This window comes from Lucilia cuprina, chromosome 5, assembly GCF_022045245.1.
Source record: "Lucilia cuprina isolate Lc7/37 chromosome 5, ASM2204524v1, whole genome shotgun sequence".
NCBI classification, from domain to species: Eukaryota; Metazoa; Arthropoda; class Insecta; order Diptera; family Calliphoridae; genus Lucilia; species Lucilia cuprina.
Genome location: NC_060953.1, coordinates 61,791,788 through 61,812,928, shown reverse-complemented (window position 1 = coordinate 61,812,928; position 21,141 = coordinate 61,791,788). Strand labels below are relative to the sequence as shown.

The following is a 21,141-nucleotide window of genomic DNA, read 5'->3' as shown; positions in this document are numbered from 1 at the left end:
TTCTGAATAAAAAGACTTTATTCTTAAGAGTGCTATATATAAACAAATGTTTCCATCTATGCTTTGTTTTCCCACACAAATTTTTAGCAATCGGTTTATTATTTAGGAGAACTAAATCTAAGATAATATTAAGTTAAAATTTCAGAATATTCATACTTATAATTAAGTTCTTAATGTTTTGTTGTGCTACTGTAAACTGAAGTGCCTATTTTAGTACACATCACAACATAAAAATAAATATTATGTATACAACCATAAAAGTATAGAAACTTACTTAAGGTGTCTATTCATAATACATAAGGGCAATCTTTAGAAATCCATCATTGGCAAAGATACATAAATATGAACATATTCACATTAGGGAAATTATTTTCTTGCTTAAATCTACAATTTTAAGTAAAAAATCTCGTATTCTGAGCCTTAAAGTCATTTTCAAAAACGGGAATTTATCAGATGTAGGATCGAACATACTCTAGAAAGTTTTTGAGTCATACAAAACTTATTTGTATATTTCTGAGCCAGTATGGGGACCTTCTATGGGGATAAGGGGTTAATTATGGGTCGATCATCAAACAAGTTAGTAGAGAGATTTTCCTCATACAAAACTTGTTTATGTCGAATTTTATCATTGTTCTCTAAATTTTAATAATAGCGTCGATTCTGGACTGATCCTCATTAAATTTGTTAAAGGGATTTATTTTCGCACAAGACTTTTTATGTAGAGTTTCATTCTTATACTGGTATTTAAAAACGTGAACCGTTTTTATCCATGTTCAAACAAACCTTATTAAATGACAATATTTATAAAATGTCTACTGTCTAGCTACTCCCGTGTAGTCACTATGGTGATTTGAACAGAAAGATGGACGGACGTACAGACGGACGGACATGGCTTGATCGTATTAGAATTTGATAATGAAACAGAAGATATATACTTTTATGGGTCTAAGGCGAATATTCCGATATGTTACAAACAGAATGATAAAAACAATATAAATTTGTTTGATGGTGGCTATAAAAAGAGACTAACTACCTAACTAAACAAACCACAATGTTTTTTGACCCCCAAACTTTATATTTTATACATATATCTTTCCTTCAATAATATTATTTATATACAAAAGTATAGTTGTCGAGTCAGAAGTTCTGACTCAAAACACCCTAATATATACATATGTATAAGTGAAAATATAAACAAATTCATACACATACATATACCTATGTAATATTTTAATGAATAAAGTCTGCTCGCAAGGACCCTTTGGGTTTTGTGGTGTGAAAGATGGCACATGTTTGATGATTTGTTTTCTTAGTAAAATGCAAATATTTATAATAAAATTTCAACTTTTTTCTTAACACTGTGTTTTTAAATTTATAATAATTTCTTTATTTTTAAATAAATTAAAATTGCATACGTTTTAGGTAAATAACATGCAGTAGAATTATTATTATTATTAGTTTTTGTGTCTTTTTTTAATAAATAAATTAAATTAAAATTCAATTAATATTTTGCATAAATATATTAAATGTCTGAAAGCACATAAATGAAAAGAACACTTAAATAATGTATATGTAATATAATAAATAGTAGATAATAAATAAAGCTTATTGCAAAAACAATAAATAAATTAAAATTAACTAAAATTAAATTGTTTAAATAATTAGAATTATCTAGGCATATTCTAAATACAAAAAATTTGTATGTACGTAGGTGTTTAAGTTAATAAATAAAATTTTATATTTTCTTTAATAATTAAATTTTGTGGCGTAAAATTCTTTAACAAAATCCAAAAGAATACATAATTTAACATAAATAGTATTAAGTAAAATTTAAAGTTATAAATAAATATTTGTTTTTTTGAGCACAATTCCTTTGTTAGAGTTTTGACTTAAAGTCTTACCACCTCAACACCTTGTGGCGCAAATAGAGTTTCTGCTGCCAATTTAAGTTTTTCATTGACCAATTTTGCAATTTTTGGTGTACGACGCCAGACAAATTCTCTGGTGCGGTCATGGTTGTCTTTGCTTTCAACTTCGACCTAGAGAAATGAAAATGAAAGGAAAACAAAAAGTAAAAGAAAATGAAAAATGAAAAGGTTTTATAATTAAATTTTGCCATTCACTTACAATAAGCAATTTTTAATTAAACGTTCAATTATTTAAAAAATGTAGACAATTTTTATAATGTTTATTTCATGTTCCGTGTGCCATGTTCATGCAAATGTTAAAATGAATGTATTTATGTATTGGCAAACCAAGCCCTTTGGGTATTGGTTTCTTTCTTACTTACATTAAACATTTGCCACCACACTCACACATAGACTTTGTAATGAAATTAGGGGAAGAGTTTTTTTTTCTTAATTCAAGGGAAAATTAATCCAATCAATTTATCGTTTATAAGTGTTAATCATATTATAGTTGTTTTCAATGTTATTAAGATTTCAATACACTTAAGGATATTAGATATATCTACATACGTATATATATAGTTGAATTTTAATTACGTTAAGTAAATATTTAACAATTATAAATGGTATTGAAAAAAAGATAAAAAATTCCGCATTTAAATGGAAGAACAAGAACTCTATTGTCCCGACAATAGACAAGTATGATATCTCGTTCCGTTGGTCAGTCCATAGTACAGACTGCAATTTTTATATAGTGCGAGTTTGTATACAAAATGTTGTGCCGTCTATGGACTTTTTACTCTTACTATAGACTACCCTATAAATCGACTAGTCGTTTAATTCAACTATAGAATAGAATATTATCTCGACTACATACTTTTCAACTTGAACGAACTATGAGTCTACTGTTTCGAGAACAGTATAGCCAAGTGTTTTTTCACTTCTATATTCTAGACAATAGGCTAGACTAGTATATTTTTTCCTACTATAAACTAGTCCGATGTACGGACTGACTATCGGAGACATTATTTCTCAAACTATAAATTAGTCTATTGGCCCGACTTAAAACAGGTTTGTTATATAGCTTATTTTCCCTTCTAAGTTGTTGACATGATTTTAGACTGCATTTTGTATCGACTCAGTGTGTACCACTTTTTTAAATGGTGGGGAAAAATGAAAAAAAAAAACTCCTAAGGATCAAAGGAAAAAAGGCTAACACTGTCTTTAGTCCGAACTAAATAGCTAAATAAATTCCTATTGTCTGGTGGAAACAAAAAGCTGCATTTGGGTTTTCAGTTATAAATGGGCGAGGTCCTACGCCCATATATACAAAATACGCATTAAAATTTGTATATAGGAAACTTCAATAGTTCTAGTCCCAAAATCTTGCACTGACAACTTTGTCATTTATGTAAACATTATAAGAAATAAGTGGGAGGAATGGGAGATTTTGGAGGGCGTGGCATATCTCTTGTTAAAAAGATACTAAACATCTACTGATATTTAATTTGTTACCAGTTTTTTACTTTAATATCAATATAAATAAATATTTAAATCTAAAAAAAACTAAAATGGGCGGAAAATCAATACAGGGCGCGGTTACACATAAATACAAATTAAACTGTTGTCTGATAAAAAACATCTGGCCCCTGTGAATATTTTAAATAAAAAGAGCCAAAATTATACATTTTCAGACAAGATAATCGTTAGTTATAAACTAATTAATTAAATATCCATTTACCTGTTTAGGCTGTTGCACTTTAATCGACATCAATGTGGCATGATCATTTACTACACTAAACTTAATACGACCGATCATTTCGTTTGTACGTGCAGTAGCACTTTTAACATTCTCCACTCCAGCACGTTTGAATGATTTCTCAACACGTAAAATAAGTGGACCCAAAGTAAATTTAGCCTTAATTGTGGAATTGCGTCCTTCCGGATCGGTGGCCAATTTTACATTGCCGACACGCTTCAATGATGCCAAACCCGATAGACTACCTTCAGCCTTTAAAAAGTCAGTGTTGGCATCCTTGGTGCTGCCATTTTTATTGTTGGCTGTTGTGGCGCTAGTCGATTTAAGTTTATGTTTGCTATTGCTACTTTTTGTTTGTCCATGTTGTTTGTGTGCCTTTGTAGAGCTTTTCTTTTGATTTCCTGATTTGACAACATCATTGACAAATGCAGTGCGAGTTTCCTGTTTCATTTCGTCAGTATGGATTTCAGTTTTTTGTTCAGAGTTTTGTTGTTCATTTGTTACAACATCATTTCCAATTTGTTCAGTGGCTTTGAGTTTTTTCTGTTGTCCCTCCAATTGTTCCAATTGTTGTTGCAACTTATTTAGTTGTTTTGGCTCATTGTTATTGTCCTTTGGCATAGACTCTGCTTCAGCAGTGTTGGTGATTGTACTGCTGCTGCTGCTGTCGATAGTTTCGTTTTCGTTGTTTGTGTTGCTACGTGGTTCCGATTTTGTATTTTTCCTACAAAAAAAGAGGAAAACAGAGAAAAAATACAATTTATAAAAAATGGAAAAATAACATATAAAATCAATTGATCCAATTTAAACATGTATGTATGGTACTCTAAAGTATGTCTGTTGCAAGTTATTTTATTCTATGTTTTTACAGTTATACACTTACATATGCTGTGTACATATATATATTTTGCCACAGAATGATAGTGCAACATTTTATTTTTTTTTCTATTTATAAAGTATGTAATTTTATGTTACAATATATACTCAATTTGTATTATCGAAAAACTTACAATTTCTTAATTGATGTGTTGGTGGTTTGTGGTTTTGCGGTTTTTATTTTATTTTGTTGTTGCTGCTGCTGTTGGCTTTTTGTTGATGTGGCAGAGGCCGATTTTATTTCATGTTTAACTGTTGAACGACCATTCAATTGTACCACAAACGGGTCATAGTTATCGGATACAATACGATTGATACGTGCAAATATCGCATCGACAAACTGATTATTACGTTCCTGGAAGGCATCGCTCGACATATCAATTATATTGTTTTTCAATGAACCTAAATGTTTACAAAAACACATATATATGTATTGATAACAGATACGAGAAAAGATAAATTTTGTAATTAGAAAATAACCTATGCAAATTTATTTCAATTATTGAAAAAAATAGGATAAATGCAATACTAGATTTTTATATAAATGTATATCTATTTGATGTTATGTGTATATATTTGTTGTGTATATTTTGCATGATAGGGTGTATAAATGTTTGTGTTGTATACATTTTTTGTATATTTATTTTGTGTGTGTAGAAGGTGCCACTCCAGTATAAATAAATTAATTAAATAATAATAAAGCTAATAAAATAATCTTTAAAGCTAAAAATTTAAAACTTAAATAAATCTTTAAAAAAAATTATAATAACTAAACACTTATTTATAATGTTTTTACTAACTACTTACAGACTAGTTTAATATTCTTTACTACAACTTGAATTTTTAGAAATTCATAGAGAAAAAAGTAAAGGAAAAGAAACTGAGGGTAAAATTAAAGTTTAGTATGATGGTACGTACACTAAGTAGATTACAGGATTACGGGCATAATAGATTCACACCTATTTAGGGTATGCATAGATGACAGAGAAAACTTGCTTTTGTCATTTTTAGACTTTTGACGATTTATCTTAAGGGTAATATTATTCCATACATTTTATAGCTCAAAGAAATTGACCGCATATCATTATATTTACTTATAATTATACCCTACTTTAGTGTGAACGGTATATTTGGTTGGTGCTATTTTTTGTAACGCACAGTATTATAAGTCCATCTTTATGATCTTCTGTTGTTCCAGTTTGTTAAAAATATTTAAAATTGGCCCATTATTTCACTTAGCCACTAACAGAACCTCAAAGCCCTATTTGGGGGTTAGTTTTTGACATCTTTAAAATTGTCATATGTGTACAAAATTATATGATTACATATAAGGATCTATATGGACGACATATGTGGTCAATATCTGTTTCGCATACGATACATAAATAATCATATATGACCGATTTAGGCTTTGTATCAACATTTCTAAAGAATTTATTTAATGTAAAAGTTATGGGTCATATGTAAAGATCTTAAATAAAATCAATTTGAAACCCGTTTCAAAATGATGAAAATGAAAGGAAATGATTCAGCAAATAATAGCAAGGTCTAGTATATTATATGATCGTGCATGGCCGATTGTACTTTCTTTCCTTCTAAGAATCCCTTGCTGAAAAGAAGGTAAATTTCTATCTTAAAATTGATTTTGTAGTGAAATATTGTTTTTCTTTTGAAATATATTTTTTTGTGCAAATAAAATTATTAATAAAAATTTGATTTTCTAGAGAAAATTTCAGTTTTTAATGCAATTTCGATTTAAAAGACAACAATTAATTTTTTAGTGATAAATTTGATTCATGATAAAAATAAAATTTCTAGTGAAATTTTAAATTTCTATAGAAATTCTAAATTTCTGGTGAATAAATGATTTTATATTGAAAATTAATATTGTATTAAAATTTTATACACATAATTAAATGTAATAAACATTAATTACATAACTAAATTTTTAAAGAATTGACCAAGGTCACCATATTTTATCTTATCGTTCATTTACTATTATCCTATTTCCTATTATCAAAAAAAAAAAAACTTTTAAATAATGGATTTTAAAATCCATTTTTTGTTTTGACATTAATGTCAAAAAATACCCTACGCAGAATAATACAGAAATTTTTTAAAATAGATTAAACTCTAAATGTATCCTTATTTTGTAATACATAGTTTTAAAATACTGAATTTTAAATTATTTTATTTAAATCAGAATGATAATTCTGAAAGTAATGATATCATATTGATTAATAATCCTTATTTGTTCTACGTGACTATCGTGTGACATTTAAATTACAATAAATTATTCTCCAAACTCAATTATATTTGAGCACCGATATCAATTTTCATAATTAAAAGAAATACATCTAACACTTTAGCCTTATTATGTACAATGTACATAAGTAATTACATACATGTTAAACAAAAACATACATATTATGTGTAGATATATAGAATATTAAAATAATTATTATTCAAATACCTTTAATCCTAACAATTGAATTACATACTTCTTTTTTTTTAAACAATTAACACTGTAATTGTTGTGAAAATATGAGTATTAGATAAATTAATCTATTGTATTGTGAGATTCATTAGAAACACCTTCATTAATTGTAAGTATTTATAAAAAAAACAATATTATTATTTATATTGTTCTAAGGACAAATATTAAAAGGGTGAGGTGAGTAAATAATGAAATAACAAAAAAAAATACATTATATAAAAGTGTTTCAAATTTCTCTGTAATAAAAATAAATGTGTAAATATAGAATTACGCAAACAATTATTACAATTATTATGTATGTATAATACATAAAAAAATAAGGGCATCAAATAGAGTCAAATCAGAACATTTTTATTATGAATACATACACATAAAAAAGCCTTTTATATACATTTTTTTTATTCAACATACACTTTACATACATACATACATACATACATACATACATACATACATACATACATACATACATACATACATACATACATACATACATACATACATACATACATACATACATACATACATATGTATGTATATGGTTTTTTTACATATTTACCTCTATTTACCTTTTGATACCTCATGAATTTAATATTTACACACTTTTATGACCGCATGCATAAAAACATGTGGAAATAATGTGTATGTATGTAAATTTGAATAAATGTATATGTATATGGGTGTTTCATATAAATATTCTTTGTGTAGTAAAAATCTATAGATCTATACATCTATAAGTATGCAACATCTGTAGATGAAACATGCGATTTTCAACGACTTTTGTTTCTAATAAGTTGTAAGCGTTTGTGTTAAGTCTTGACTCAACTGACATCACCGTTTTAACTAACTAACTAATTAGTTAGTTACTTAGTTAGTTTGAAAGGAGGATGTATATACATACATACATAAAATCCGAAAAAAATACACAGGTCCTATCGGCACTGTTGTGCGCTCCTTAACCAGTGTCTCAGGTGGAATCGAACCCACCATCCCCGGTCTACCAGACTAGAACTAACCACTAACCTACCGGAAGCCACAACTAACTTAATAAACAACAAACTAACTAACTAATTAATTAACTAACTTACTAACTGATGCCTAGTCAAGTATTTATGGATTTTAATTGCTTTTATACCGATGAGTTGATACACCGAAATTGAAAAAATGGAATTGCCCATATACTTTGTTCATTAGAGTGCTCATAGGAACAGCTTTCTTAAGAATATTATATTTTTTTTCAATGAGCCTTCAGGAATTTTCTTTTTAAGTTTCTCTTATAATCGAAGAGCATTTTTTTATTTTTATTACCGAAATTTAAAAAAATGGAATTGCTCATATACCATGTCCTTTCGTGAGTCCATAGGAACTGCCTCTTTGATAATCTTATACAGGATTATCCCTCAATCGTAACAAATACTATTTTCCAGTTGCTTAACAGAAAATGAAAATTTTGATCTCAGTACATTATGTTAATAGATATTTCGGGAATCTTTTAAAAAATTCCGCATTTTTGACAAAATGAGATTGAGAGAAATAAAAATAAATAGTCTTAGTTTTTACAAAACAAAAAAAAATATTTTAAAAAAGTAATTTGACATCAAGTTTAAATCATTTCAGAATTTTTGAAGACCGAAATATTAAAAAAATATATATTTTTTTTACCGCAATAAACTCAATATTATGCAATTTTTGAGACCCATTTTTAAAAGATTTGAGATAATTATTTTCAGGGATCAAAAATTTGAATCAAAAGTAAAGTACTAATAAAAATTTTCCTACAAAAAGTAGTCCACTGGACACCCTAATGTCCATGTTAATAGAAAATAAAAGTTAATGTCTTTATAATAGGCTATGACATTAAAATAAAAACGAAGTATGATGTATCACATTGATATTTACGACTATAAATAATAAATTTACTTATTTCATATTTGTACTAAAAATATATACATACATATATGCTTTCGTAACTAAGTATAATTAATGAAATTATTTTTAATATTTTTATTTTTAATACGTTTCTCTATTTATACCAATTACATACGATTTTTACATTTTTCTATTTTATATCCCTAAACATTATAAATAGCATTCTTTAATGTTTTATACATTTCTATTTCATTCAATATTTTAATTGTTCAACCCTATCCATTTCTATTATGACATGCATGTAATTTTAACCTAAATTATTTTTAATGTAAATCTATGTATAGAATTGAAATCCTTTTTTATATTTAGATAAAATAACTGATTTAATTAGTTAATGAGGAGTCCTTAAGCCTCTTAGAGAGGTTAGTTTGATTTTGTGTTACCTTTTATGTACATATGTATGCATGTGCATTTATATATTTTTAATCTTTATTACGATAACTATACTATAAATAAAAAAGAATTAAATTTAGAAAAGCTGAAACTAACAGAAAATGTTGATTGATTTGAGCTTTTTTGTGGACTTTGAAAGTATATCAGGAAGACAATTTTTCGTGTGATATTATGATCTTTTCGAAGTAATTTGATTCAAAGAAAATCTTATAAGTATTTCAAAACTAATGTATGGTATTATATTACGGCCATACTCTACAATACTTATTACGTTTTCAGTTGTATGAAAGCTTCATATGGAAAACATGTGGACTGATACTAATAAAACTTTCTGAATGATTTTACGTTAACATAAATTGTATTTATAATGAATTTCCTTGCTGTTATAAAAATTTACCTTATTTTCGAATCAGTCTAGATTTAAGTAACGCCCGAATTCAGCAAGATCATCAAATTTAAATAAATTTTATTTCCTCCTGTTTTTGAAGATACTAGTATATTAAACATTAATGTGTTAGTGCTTTAATCGGGTGGTTCAGTTGTATGGGGACAAGATAAAAAAATGTTAAGCTCCATTTGGATGATTCAGCTGTATGGGGGCTATATGAAATAATGGACCGATTTTAACCATTTTCAATAGGCTTTATCCTTGAGACAATTGATTATTTACTTAACTTTATTGCAAACCTGTAGTTTGATTACAAGGACATACGTTCATATCTAACTCATTAAATGGTTCACAGGTGGGTATAGAAACTATATTATGTAGAGTATAAATGCATATAGCACATAGTTAAAAATTCTCTTGATATTTAGATCTTGGATCAGTGTTTCACTCTTTCTGACAGAGGAACATAAGTAATTCATACCTCTTAATATTATAGAATCACAATTCTATAAAGCTTTTATATAAGACCCATATTCGAAAATATATATCTTATTAATAACGATATTCACAGTGAATAATAACTAAATATATACGATTATTTGGTAGATATTAACTATATACCATGATAAGTGTGTTATGATAAAACTTTGTAAATTTTTAAATAACATTCCTGACAAACGCAAAACCATTCGACGTAACGAAAACTGATTTGAAAATTTAGGTGAGATAATCAACCACAAAGATCCTGATGAGAGCAAGATTCTCATCTCCTCAAAATGAGCAACGAGCATATCAATGCTGACGATTGTAGAGCAGATGAAGAGGACAGTGAAACCCTGGAGCATTTTTTTGCCACTGACAGGCATTTGTCAAAGTTAGATCCAAGTATCCTGCAAGTGATGTAATTCTTTACGAACACTGATTAAGAGAATCTTAGGAATTACGTGAAGGAAACAGACTTTCTAAACATTGAAAAAATTACCTTCAGTAAACAATTTATTTTTCATGAAAAGGAGCGTACAACAGACCCGAAAGTAGCCTAGGTGTATCTCTTCGGATTTGATGTTGTAACACGGAATTATTTCAAGAAAAACTAAATAACATTATTGGGATGACTTTAACCAGATTTAGTAATATTTGTCCTTACGTAAAAAAAACATTTAATGATTTATAATCAACATTGCAAACTTTAGACTGATTATAAGGTTTTATAGAATACGGTTTGTAAATTTTTGGTATTCATATGAAAGAGTGGTGTAAGATACAATAGGATATATCTTAACCTCTAGCTAAGGTATTTACAAAATGCAATGTTAAAGACAAAAAAAACATTGAAGTTATGTTTAGGTTTTACATTGATTTCTCAGAAACCTATGCCTTCTTAGAAAATAAATTTACTTAATTTAATGATTTCAACAGAAATACCTTAAAAACTTAAAGATATAAGATAAAAGCCAACATTTAACCATTACCACTATATAAAATACTTACTTTTAGAGAAAGATTTGAAAAAATAGGCGTAGTTTAGAAAAATTAAAATAAAAAAGGCGTAAAAGTGAGAATTACACAAAGATTTAAAGAAGTAAATGTAAAAAAACTACAAGAATTAGCAACAAATGATAAATGATAGGACAAAAAAAAAAAAGAAAAGAGAAAAGGAAAATAAATGATTTTTTTTATAAATTTTTTTTACAAACAAACGCTTGAAAAATACACGAAGCCAATTAAGGATTTTTCCATTGTTTTTTTACTAAACCACGCCTTCTTTTTTCAGTACTTTGTATTATTATTCCATTTAAATTAAATATAAATAAAACACATCATTTTTTTATTAGATTCATTTCATTTTCAGTTTTTTAATTCTTCAAATGTTTGTTTTGTATTTTTTTCCAAAAAAAGTAATAAATATGTTGAACGGATTTTTTAATTTTTTTGTTTTTTAATTTACAACAAAATAAACTTATAAGGACAATTATAATAATTTATTTGCTTGTCTGTGTTTAGGGGAGGTGTTTTCATTTGTGTTTTAAGGTGCTTTACAGGAAATACGGAAAAAGATAATAATGTGTCTGAAAAGTGTTTTGTTGTAGTTGATGTTTTTTGTTTGTTTTCTTAATGGAGGGGGATCAAGATGGTGTTGTTGATATAAAAATGTGTAATTTTTTGTGTATTTTTTAATGCAAAATAACAAAAATTTTAAAAATAAAAAACTAATTCCGGCGGGTATTTGTAAAAGTGTTTACAAAAGAAAAATTCATAAACAACATATAATCGGCCCCATTCCAGCAAAAAAGGTTTTTAAATGTTTAAAGTTTCTTGGAAATTTTGCTTAAAAATTTTGTGTTGATGTGTTTTGTATATTTTTTTTTAATTTTTATAAAGGCAAAATGCCTTTTCAAAAAATATGGGAATGGGACAGATTATAAGGATACCATTTTCTTTTAGCTATTTTTCACGAATTTTTCAAGCGTTGATATGGCATCCCCGGCACCCAACAGAATTATAAACATATTAAATTTGTTTACAGTTGTTTTTTACAAATAGTTATTGTTAAAAAAAAAACTGATAGACAAACAGATAGATAGATATTTAGACAGATAGTAGATAGGAAAGACAGATATAGATATGGAGCAAAACATAGATAGAGAGATTTTTTTTTTCAAATTTTTAGCTGTATTTTAAAAAACTACATTTTACAAAAACAAAAAATTTATAAATGTGATTGTTATAAATAAATGTGAGTGTAAAATTTGTATGTGATATTTTGTGTAAGAATTTCTTTTTGGTGAAAATAAAAATAAAAAAATAAATAAATAAATTACAAATATCAATAAATAAATTAAATAAATAAATATAAATAAATTAAACTATAATTTAAGCCATTATGTTTTGAAATTTTCAAAAATGTGCTTTTAAGATTTTCATTAAAGTTCTTTACAAATCTTTACAGTAGAATAGGCCATAAGTTTTAGAAACGGTACCAACTAACCCTGCTGAACCGTAAGATAAATTTACAGTTAAGCAAAGTTCTAAGACCGTTATTATTAAAGGCAATTTTAAATAATATGCTTTTTTTATAAATAAATACATATAAATAAAATCATAAATATATATATAAATTTAGTTACATACTTTCAACAATATGTGCTTTTAAAAGTAAAAAAACTAGTGAATGCTTAGTTTGCTTGTTTGATTTTTGCCTTGACTTTCTTTTTTACAAATACGAATACAACAAGTTTCACAATTTCTTTACACAATTTTTAAACAATTTGTATTGTTCAAAAAAAAATTTTTTTCAACAAGTTTGTGCAAATGACAATAGTCGTCCGTGTTTTTTACATAAAAAATAGTGAAAAAAGTAGTATTTTTTTTGCAAATGTGCAGTTTGTTTTTTGAAGTTAGTTTGTTTTTTTTTTTTTTTTTCTTACATAGTTTGACTAGCACCAAACTCGTTATCATAATCAGTTAACTACTTTAAGAGGAATACAAAAAAAAACAAAAACAAAAAAATATTAAATAAAAGTAGAAAAAGTTATATTGTTGTTGTCTCGGTTTAAACCGAAAAACTAGCACAATAAACTTTCATTTCAATAGCTACATTTAATAGAGAAAAATCACAAAAAACTAAGTCAAACTTGTCAAAAAAAATATATAATCAAAAGTCTTTAGGTCCTTTTGTGTTAAAAGTTTAACAGGAGGAAGCATCATTAGGTCCTTGTGAATTCAAATAAATATTATTAATTATCTAAGTTAACTTTAAGAGGGTAAGACGAGAGAGTTTGCGACAGAAAGATAAAGAGAGCATTTAGTTTTGAAAAGTCCTTTTGAGGTCGTTTGTGTTTCGTTTTGTTAGCTATCGAATTTGTTGTAGTGGAGGGCATTAATGTTTCAAGGATTTTTTACTCTTCAAAGCACTTGTTGATTTTTTGATGCTACTTTTTAAAGCAGTTGTATGTTTCTTAGCTGATTTAGACTCACGTGCTTCACGTCTAGCTTCAATGACATCGTCGCCAATAATATCATCATCGTCATCATCTTCATCGTCGTCAGCATCATCGTCATCTTCACCTGTTAGGGCACCTGTAATATCATCGACTCCATCATCAATATCATCATCATCTTCTTCATCATCATCATCCTCATCGTTATCATCTTTGTCCTTGACATTATTAGCGGCAGCAGCTGCTACAGCATTTTTAGTTCCTGCATTATCGGCAGCAGCTGTCGCTAATACTGTTGTTGTTGGACTTTGAATCAAACTTGTAGGAGGAGTCTGATTTATATTAGTTTTTTTGTTATTAGTATTACTACTGGATGTTTGAATGACATTTGGTGTATGTTTCAACGTGTCTGGTTGATTGTTTGTTATGATCTGTTGTTGTTCTTGTTGTACATTTTGTTGTTGTTCATGTTCATGTTTTTTTTGTGTATGAGTTTGATCTGTACTAATAATGCTATCAACTGAACTACTACTACTACTACTACTACCAGTGATGGGATTATTATCATTACTATTATCACTACTACTACTACCAGTTATACCATCTACGATGCTATTGCTAGCATCTTCATCATAAAAAACATTTTGTTCACCTTCGTTGTTGTTGCTGCTGGAGGGAGCTACATCATTGTCGGCTGTATTACCTTGGGCCAAGGGTTCGTTGGCATTGCCACTTTCGGCGGGTAAATCGACACCATCGGAAATACCAGCGGCAGCAGCTTGGCCTACGGGAGCAATATCTTCAATTGGAGCGGCAGGTGCAGCAGCTACGGTATTTTGTACACTGGCAGCGGGTTCTTCATCATCATCGTCTTCATCATCATCTTCATCTAAAAAAACAAGCAGAAAGTTTGATTTGTGTTAAGAAACTTATGAATATTTGTATAAATATTTAAAAAATATTGTTTTAAAGGAAAGTTTTCAAAAAATTATTTTAAATAAAAAATATTATTTTTTCGTTTTTTAAATTAAAAAAAATTGCTGAATTGATTTAAGTTATTTTTTAAGTTTACAAGCAGAAAGTTTGATTTGTGTTAAGAAACTTATGAATATTTGTATAAATATTTAAAAAATATTGTTTTAAAGGAAAGTTTTCAAAAAATTATTTTAAATAAAAAATATTTTTTTTTTCGTTTTTTAAATTAAAAAAAAAATGCTGAATTGATTTAAGTTATTTTTTAAGTTTACAAAATTTCTATGCAAAAAAAAATGTTTTAAAAAATTTCTGGTTTATATAAAATTTTCAAAAAGTTCTGTTTTTTATTTTTTTTTCGAAAAAAATTTAAATAATATTTTTTATGCTAAGGAGATGATTTCTGTTTTAATGAAAATGCTGGAAAATTTTTTGTTTTATAGAAAAAATTTACAAATTTTTGTTTTTATATAAAATTTTTAAAATTATAGTCTTATAGAATTCTTGTTAAAAAATTTCTTTTTTTTTTGAAGATTTTGTTTTATAGAATATTTTTAAAATTTCTCTTTAAAAGAAAATTTTGTAATTTCATTTAAAATTTTTATAGAAAAAAAGGCCTAAAGTCCTAAAAAAGTTTTTTATGTTTCAAATATTAAAGAAATATTTATATGTATTAAAAATTGTTTGAAAAATTCTCAATATTCTCTATTGTGTAAAAAGTCCATAATTAATATATATTTTGACTTAATGAACTTTTCAATTGTTTATTTATCACTTTCTGAAGAAAACATTTTATATATGTAAATGTTACGTTAATTCTTAAACGTATTCCAAATATACAAAATTTTAATCAATATACTTATGTATAAATTTCTTATACATACATCTTATTTAAATCAATTAATTCTAACTAAAATCTCAAGTTTTGTAAATATTTGATAACTTAATGTAGAGCAGTATTTAATTAGTACTTCAATGCTTTACGTTCAACAGAACTGTTATATAAAACTACTTCCATCTCACTTATTGAACCCCTATCACTTATTGAACATAAACATTACTTAAAAGCTTTTAATATTACTACAAATCCATATCCAATAAAATAACTTTTTCTCAACAAATATCTCTAGTCATTTTCTCAATATTAAGCAAACTATATGACTTAATATAGAAAATTGTCAATTTCATACACATATTTTATTACACTTACCACCTAAGATATCATCGAATAATCTATCCAAGTAATCATCATCGTCATCATCTTCTTCATCATCATCATCGGCACCCGAGTTGGGGGCAGCTTGACCTTGTGGTCTATCTTCCTCTTCTTCATCGTCATCATCTTCATCATCATCGTCGTCCTCGTCATCTGAAAGCCCCGAAACAAATAGAACTGTGTTATTCATGCATAGAAATAACACATGAAAAAGAGAAAGAATAATGTAAAAATATTATGGTCACACGGATAAAACAATAACAAACAGACACCAGTGCTTTGTCTAACCGACTAATTGAATTGTCGGTAGGACTAAATTTTTGTTGAGTTATACCAACAACAATTATATAGAAGACAGCAAATCAACAAAAAATATTTAGTTTTTTTTTTTTTGAAAGATTCTAATTATACGAGTAGATGGTGTTGGTGTCAGAAAATTTTCTGTAACTTCAATTGTGATTTAAATAACAAGATGCGTAGATACAACATACATACAAACGAATACTTATAGAGGTGCTGAAGATATTGTGTTGGCGTTACTGCCTTTTTTCTTGTAAAGTTGTAGTTTCTCGTTTCATTACGTAGATGTGTAATACAATACTACTAAAAAGGTGAAAAAGACGAGGAGATTGCTAAACAGACAATAGGAAAGAAAGTATAGAGATACAAATGCAAATATAAATATATAAATAAATAAAAAAAAACGTAGTGCGTAAATGGTCTATTTAAGATTTCTTTCAAACTACATGCACACACTTTTTACATAAACGCACACACACGGCAGTCAATGTTGAAGTTCTCAAACATACTTCAGTTATCCTTTTATGGTTGCGGTTACCCATATATGCTGGCTGCTCTTTATACACCATTTCAAATTATCTTTTATTTTACTAAACTTTTAAGAGTCAAAGAAAAGTTTTGAATGAAATTGAGAGTTACTTTTTGGAAGACGTATACAAGTTATTTATTATTTTCTTTAAATATTTATTATTTTCTTTAAATATTTATTATTTTCTTTAAATATTTATTATTTTCTTTAAAAAATGTAAAACAGTGTTCGAAATCAATATCTGTCAGTGGGAGGGGGAGAAGGTAACAGCAGTATTTAAGAAAAATGCCTTAAGAATAGCAGAAAAGTTTGCAAGTAAGCTTGCTGCTTATATCCGATATAAAAACTCAATTAGAGTTAATGTCTGAAATCAAGAGAGTAGTAGAAATCTTTAGAAATTTCTCTAAATATCTGCAATCTAAAGCATTCTACGATATTTCTTTATGGATTAAAATTCCAACGTGTACAGTGTACACTCTTTTCAATCAGTAGTCAATTTGTTCCCATAGGAAATGGTATAAATATAGTAAAAAAATCTTCAAATGGGTCCACGTGTAAATGTACATAAAGGATTTTGGTTAATACTAGACACACATAATCAAAAGAGAAAAAGTAAATTTCTTTCAAATATGGTGTCATTATCCTGAGATTATAACACTTTTACACAAACATACATAAAAGCATTATGTACACATACACAGAATGAAAGTAATCCAAAAAGAATATTTAAAATAGCTTTAAACTGTGTTTACAAGTACTTTAAAATTGGAGTTTATCTTCAAAAGAAGAGTGAGTGCTTTAAAAATTTTACTTTCAGAATAAATTAGATGTTCAACAAATCTCTAATGCCTTCAGTTAATTTATTAACCTTACTCTAGTCATGAGGTGTTAAAATTGTATATTACTTAATTAATTACTTTTATTGAAATAATGACAATTAAGAATTTCATTGCGTGTGTGAACAATTAATAGAATAAATGGTAATTGTAGTGGTGCATGTGTTTGAAAATCTACACAGAGAGAATAATTTTGTGGCAACATATAAAATTTTAAAGCTATTATATACTAAAGTAATGTATTTAATAGTTTCAAACTAAAAAAATTGTTTGTGCTTACCATAATTGGATTACAACAAACAAAATTTTCTTGCTACAAACAAAGCTGATACTACGTACAACAAAATTTATTCTCCATGTGTATCTTTTATAAGGTTTAGCTGTTGCTTTTTATCTACGTTTAGAAAAAGATAGTTGTTGCTGTTTTTGTTGTTTGAGAGGTAAAAGATATTAAAGAATACAGCAAATTCTTTGAAACTATGCTACAAATAATAGAAAAAAGTAATGAGATAGATTATTATCATTGTTTTCATTCCATGTTACCAGAAACCTTATATATAATAATATAGAGAAAAAAACAAACAATTTGAAGGGAAAAAACGAAAAACTATAAAAAAGTAACAAAATAATCTTACCATCATCATCATCAATTAGATCTCCTAGATCAGGTTCATCGTCATCATCATCCTCATCGTCATCATCATCTTCATCGGCGGCTTGTGCGGCAACAGGAGCAACATCATTAACACCGGCAGCTTGTTGGCGCGCCAAAGCACGTTCCTGACGTTCGACTAGTTTTACGGGTGAAGCTTGAGCTTGTTGCAGTAACAGTACACTAAGTACACACAGTAAAATAACAAATTTCATTGTGATCTAAAATCAGAAAAAAACAAGTAACAAAACATATTAATACACATTTTATTTATTTGTTTTTTTTTTCCAAAAGAGAAAATCCTCTTAATATTTGAATTAAATTTTATTATGAAAAAGATTTTGTAATCATAAAGTGAGTAACATTTATTAATAGATTTTTAAGTCGAAATTATATGTGATTATTTAAGTTTAATTTAATTTGTTTAAATCCCAGGTATAACAATAAAATAGGACAACAATAAACCTATTACTGACGGTTTAAAAAGTTTTTTTATAAGTATATATTTGTTTTTAAAATTATTGGTATGTTACCACATACTGGTACATATAAATCTATGTACAAATTAGTTTATTCAATGCATATTTTTTATGCTCCCTATGAATGTTAATAAATAAAAATTCAGCGGTAAAATTTGTGTATTTATTTGGTTTTTACTTAAAAACATTTATACATTTTAAGTGTGACACTCACTGGTCGATTGTATAGATACCCTATAAAGCTACACTTCAAGGTCTAATGTGAAAAAGAAAACACTTTTTAATTTAAGACAAAAAAATGTTTCTGAAAAGAACATTTGACGACTGTCAGAGAAAAAACAATTATTTAAAAATTTAGATCAACAGCCTTAGAATCATTACAGATGTTTTTTAAATTTTTTAATCTATCAGAATTTATATGAAAATATTCAAAACATTTTCTCAAAATTTTTTAAGAGTTTTTCTTCTTCACATTGAGTAATAATAACACAGTAAGAAAAATTTTTTAACCAGAGACCAAAGAATACGTTTCTGAGTTTTGAGAAATAGTGTCCTAAAGTTAAAAAAAATAATTTTTGCCTTCGAATTTCTCCATCACATCAGGGATATGAGATATCGTGTTCTGAAATTTGCAAAAACGAAATTTTTGGAACTTTTTTAAAAACGATATATTTGTACGAAGTCAACTTTATTTCAAAAATTGTGTATATTATTTTGTCAGCTTTAAATTTATCTGACATAAGTTCATTTTTATGAGGTATCTTACCCTAAAGCTTTTTATTCAGAAAATGATTGAGTCGAGTGTTTTCACACGAAATCTTTCACATTTATTCAAAATCAATCAGCGAGCTTGTTCTTCAATCTATCAGTTCACTACTATTTGCTTGATCACATCAATTAACAGATTTTTTCATTACCAGTTATCGACACAGATCTACAATCTGTCAGTCTCACTTCTATTTGCTTGATCAAATTAATAAACAAAAGTTTTATTCATTCCCAGTTATCTACACAAAGACAATCGAAGAGCTTGATTTTCACACTGATATAAACAATTATAGTAAATAACTACTATTTGTTACTATTGTTACTATTTTCACAAAACGCTTTTAAATAATTTAAATAATAATATTAAATTATTATTTAAATTATTTAAAGTAAAAAGCATTATTTTCAAGATATATAAATATATATTAACTGCCTACCTGAACAATAACTATTTTATTATCACTGCTTTCCGAAAGTACTAATGCAGGACTTCTTGTTAGATAAATACGATCCAAAAACATGTTTTGAATAATATTTTTGCTTCTAATAAAAGTTCAAAACATGTCAATTAAACACTGATGCGTATAAATATTTATTATAACAAAAATAAAACTTTGATCAAAAGTGTGCTTTATTTTGATAACTTTATATGAAAAAAATCTCTCTCCACTTTTACAGCATTAAAAAAAACTTTAACCTACTATAGATATAGAGAGTAAAAAATGCGGATAAATATGTATTTCGAATGTTTTGAATATAAAGTGTGATTTTATTTTTTACAAACTTTTTCTACGATATTTACATATCACCCACCAAGAAGGTAACATTGGCGTAAAATTTCGAACAAAAAAACAAACACCGTATCATTATTTGACATCAATACCAGTAACAATGTAGACACTGTATTTCATTGTTCCCCGCCAACAATTCTCCCCTAGAAAATGTTATTGTCAGTATAAATATTTTTGCAGTATTATTTGTTTATATTTATGTTTTTTGTTTTCATACTTTTTTATTGACTATAGTTTTTTTTTTTATTTTAAAACTTTTTGTTTGTAAAATATATTTGTTTTTATGTGTATTTTTTTCTGTACGGTAACATTACGTATTGACAGGTAAAATTGATGCATATTGTAAGTGTTAATAAAAAGGGTAATGGTGCTGGGTGCAATGGATGGTTTTGGAAGGCAAAATACAAAAACATGTCAATTTTTTTCTTTACTTTTTAGTGTATTTGCTGTTATTTTACAAAATGTGAATAAAATGGAAGAAAAATGTAATGATCAATATGTGCACAGATGAGTATTTCAAGAAGCATTTATTTTCTGTTTTAAATTATATACATGGTCATTGTGTGTCACTATTTTATTTTTAATAAATGCAAAAAAATCTCCATGTTAAATAAATAAAATAACCATTTACAGTTTGGTTTTATGTTTTAAAAATCGTTATTGGATTAATTAAGAATATTTGTTCAAAGGTTTATGCTATTTTTAGTTATTCAGTTTCAATTATTTGCAAGGGGAGAGATTTGTTTTAAATGTTAAATTACAAAATTGATACCGCATAGAACTGAACAAAAAATTAACTAGAACTGAACTAGAACTGAACTAGAACTAGAACTGAACTAGAACTGAACTAGAACTGAACTAGAACTGAACTAGAACTGAACTAGAACTGAACTAGAACTGAACTAGAA

The 21,141-nt window shown here is 27.0% G+C and overlaps 1 protein-coding gene across 5 annotated transcripts in view; it reads right to left on the bottom strand.

Annotated features, from left to right (window-relative positions):
- Positions 1-1,734: 1,734 nt before the first annotated feature.
- The window catches only part of LOC111675100 (acidic repeat-containing protein), a 32,403-nt gene continuing 12,996 nt past the window's right edge, over positions 1,735-21,141 (bottom strand). For 2 of the 5 annotated variants that reach the window (XM_046951191.1, XM_046951190.1), the window contains 7 exons: positions 18,179-18,416; positions 15,873-16,055; positions 14,343-14,579; positions 13,728-13,829; positions 4,677-4,944; positions 3,649-4,390; positions 1,735-2,039 (listed from right to left, as the gene is read on the bottom strand). In XM_046951191.1, the coding sequence (XP_046807147.1) occupies positions 1,890-2,039; positions 3,649-4,390; positions 4,677-4,944; positions 13,728-13,829; positions 14,343-14,579; positions 15,873-16,055; positions 18,179-18,410 (1,914 nt within the window). In that variant the 5' untranslated portion in view covers positions 18,411-18,416 and the 3' untranslated portion in view covers positions 1,735-1,889. The remainder of the gene's footprint in view (positions 2,040-3,648; positions 4,391-4,676; positions 4,945-13,727; positions 13,830-14,342; positions 14,580-15,872; positions 16,056-18,178; positions 18,417-21,141) is intronic. The other 3 variants (XM_046951192.1, XM_046951193.1, XM_046951194.1) reach the window with 3 other exon arrangements.